Consider the following 2,617-nt stretch of genomic DNA (forward strand, 5'->3'; position numbering starts at 1 on the left):
ATGGAACATTGTAAACCTACATCTACACCTTCCAAACCTCATACTCAGTTGCTTGTGTCTGAAGGCATACCAATGATAGACCCTACTCTCTATAGAAGCTTGGTGGGTGCTTTACAGTACTTAACATTCTCTAGGCCTAATATAGCATACTCAGTGAATATGGTGTGTCAGTTCATGAACAATCCAACAGACTTGCACCTTCATTTGGTCAAGCGAATTCTGAGGTATTTACAAGGTACTATTACATGTGGTTTGAAGTACACAAAGGGTGAAGATATGTCAATCACAACCTATTCAGATTCAGACTGGGCATCAAACATCAATACTAGGAGGTCAATAACTGGATATGTGGTGTACTTAGGTTCTAATCCTGTTTCATGGCAATCCAAGAAGCAGTCAACTATCTCAAGAAGCTTGACAGAGGCAGAATATAAGGCAATAGCTCATTGTGCAGCTGATATTTTTTGGATCAGATCATTGCTAAGAGATATGCATCAATTTCTTCCCCCACCTTCTTATCTTCACTGTGACAACTTGTCAGCTCTTGCTATATGTTCAAATCCTGATTATCACTTTGTAAGGGAGAAAGTACAAAAAGGTGATATGCGTGTTCAATATCTTCCCACAAAAGAGCAAGTTGCCGATGTTCTAACTAAAGGACTACATAGTCCTATATTTGTAAAGCATTGTCACAACTTGAGCTTGGGTTCACAATTTGCAAACTCTAGTACTGTAGTTCGAGGTTGGTCACTTGCAGAATAGCATTAAATAGTTGTGTTTTCAGTTCCAAACTCTGCTAGTAGTATCCTAGCACAGTTTGAGGGGGAGTATTAACCAATTGACACTTGTCGACTGTCTATTGGTTATAATTACCATCACTCGATTAGTTAATACTGTTAGAGAGTTAGTTACAAAGAGTATTACTGTAATAATCCATGTATTGTGGATACTATATAGCACATTGCAAAGACTTGTAATAATTCAGGGTGTGGAATATTAAGTGTTAGCACATTGCAAAGGCTTGTAATAATTCAGGGTGTGGAATATTAAGTGTTCTCAAATTCCTTCATCTCCTTTCCCGTAACTCAATTCCTCAGTGTTATGAATTCTTCCGGTCTGATTTGGTTTTATAAACCGAATGGACAAAAAAAAAAAAAAAAAAAAATCAAAAGACGACAAAAACAACCAAACCAAACCAACCAGAGCAATTTATATTCAAAAATAAAATCCTAAACTGCTTTACACGATATGAGCAGAATTGGTTTATACCAAAACATAGATTAACTAATAACAATTTTTTCTTTGTAAAAAATTTAATTAAACTAGCCTAGTTGAAAATGAAACTCAAAAGGTAGATTCAATCAAGCTTGTTGATACTAAATCAATAACGTCCTACATCAGATATAAATTTTAAGGGACAAGAAAGAAAACATTAAGGAAGCTCAATTAATCACCTCAAGACATTTTAGGTAAGACACAGTGTACTTTCTTTTACAATTATAGCATTACACAATAGGGATCAATCTTATCCATGAAGAGAAGGTTTATAGTATCCCTTTCAGTCCAACATACGTAAAAAACACTCACAAGAAGTCCAGCACATAATTATCAATTTCCAAACAGAACTTTGAATCATGATCAAATTCCAAAACTCAAATGTTATGCGTAATGTAAAAATGGGAAACATCATGCGTATAGATATATGTGCGTAAAATAATTCAGACAACGGCATCTGTAACCTTTGTCTAGATAAGGGCCATTTTGGGATTGCCTCTGTAGGAAGAACTAATGCTCATAATGTTAAAAGAATCCAACCCAACTCATTAAAGATATCCTACACAAATCTAGAGAATTCTGGCACCAAAATCGGTCCATCATGCATGCATATTAATATGCTAGACAATTCTAGCATTATTATCTTATTCAGTCGATTAGGTTTGTTGCAATTACAAAAATCTAGAATCACCACAACTTGTGGCTAAGATGAAAAGAACCTAATTCAACCGACTTAGTAAGCCGGCTGTGCTTTTGTATAAGTAGGTGAGGTGCTAAGCAAAGCATGTAAGAAACCAAGTAATCAAGCAAGTAGGAAACCAAGAGAGAGCTACGTAAGAGAGTGAGTTGTAAGTGAGTAGTCTTGTGAAGAGTGTGAGTGGTCTCGAGTTTATCTCTAGAAGTGAGAGAGTGTCATAGCTTTTAAAGTGCGTTCTTGAGAGTGTGTTGTAATATTTCATGAGTGTAATACAAATAATTTGTTTACTTGTTTTGTCTTTCCAACACTTGTGTTAGAGTTGTGTACTCTAATTTTCTTCAACACATAAATGCTTTTTCTAGAAGACAAGTTCAAATGACCCAGAAGCACTACCAGGTTTTTCTGCCAAATGATGATGGTAGTGCTCGTAGTTTGCAGAAAGCACTTTTAGCCGTTCCATAAGCTTTCCCAGACTATAAATGTTAGTACTAACTCCTTTCCATAGCGCCACTGATTATTATCTGAATGAATTGTCACTGTATTGCTCTAGTCTCTAGCAACATAACATGAATCTGATAAGAAAACATAACCATACACAACAAATGCATATTCCTAATACAAGGCAGCAAAATCTACAAACCCAAA

At 35.6% G+C, this 2,617-nt stretch overlaps 1 protein-coding gene across 1 annotated transcript; it reads left to right on the forward strand.

Moving 5' to 3' along the window:
* Positions 1-762, forward strand: LOC108173387 (secreted RxLR effector protein 161-like). The gene has a single exon (XM_017332324.3). It carries the CDS (start codon positions 1-3, stop codon positions 760-762), a length of 762 nt encoding a protein of 253 aa, XP_017187813.3.
* Positions 763-2,617: the final 1,855 nt, after the last annotated feature.

The sequence above is a fragment of the Malus domestica genome, chromosome 05 (genome assembly GCF_042453785.1).
Source record: "Malus domestica chromosome 05, GDT2T_hap1".
Classification (NCBI taxonomy): Eukaryota; Viridiplantae; Streptophyta; class Magnoliopsida; order Rosales; family Rosaceae; genus Malus; species Malus domestica.

What these genes read in the sequence shown, in the direction of transcription:
- LOC108173387 (XM_017332324.3), top strand. Translation starts at nt 1, where the DNA reads ATGGAACATTGTAAACCTACATCTACACCTTCCAAACCTCATACTCAG.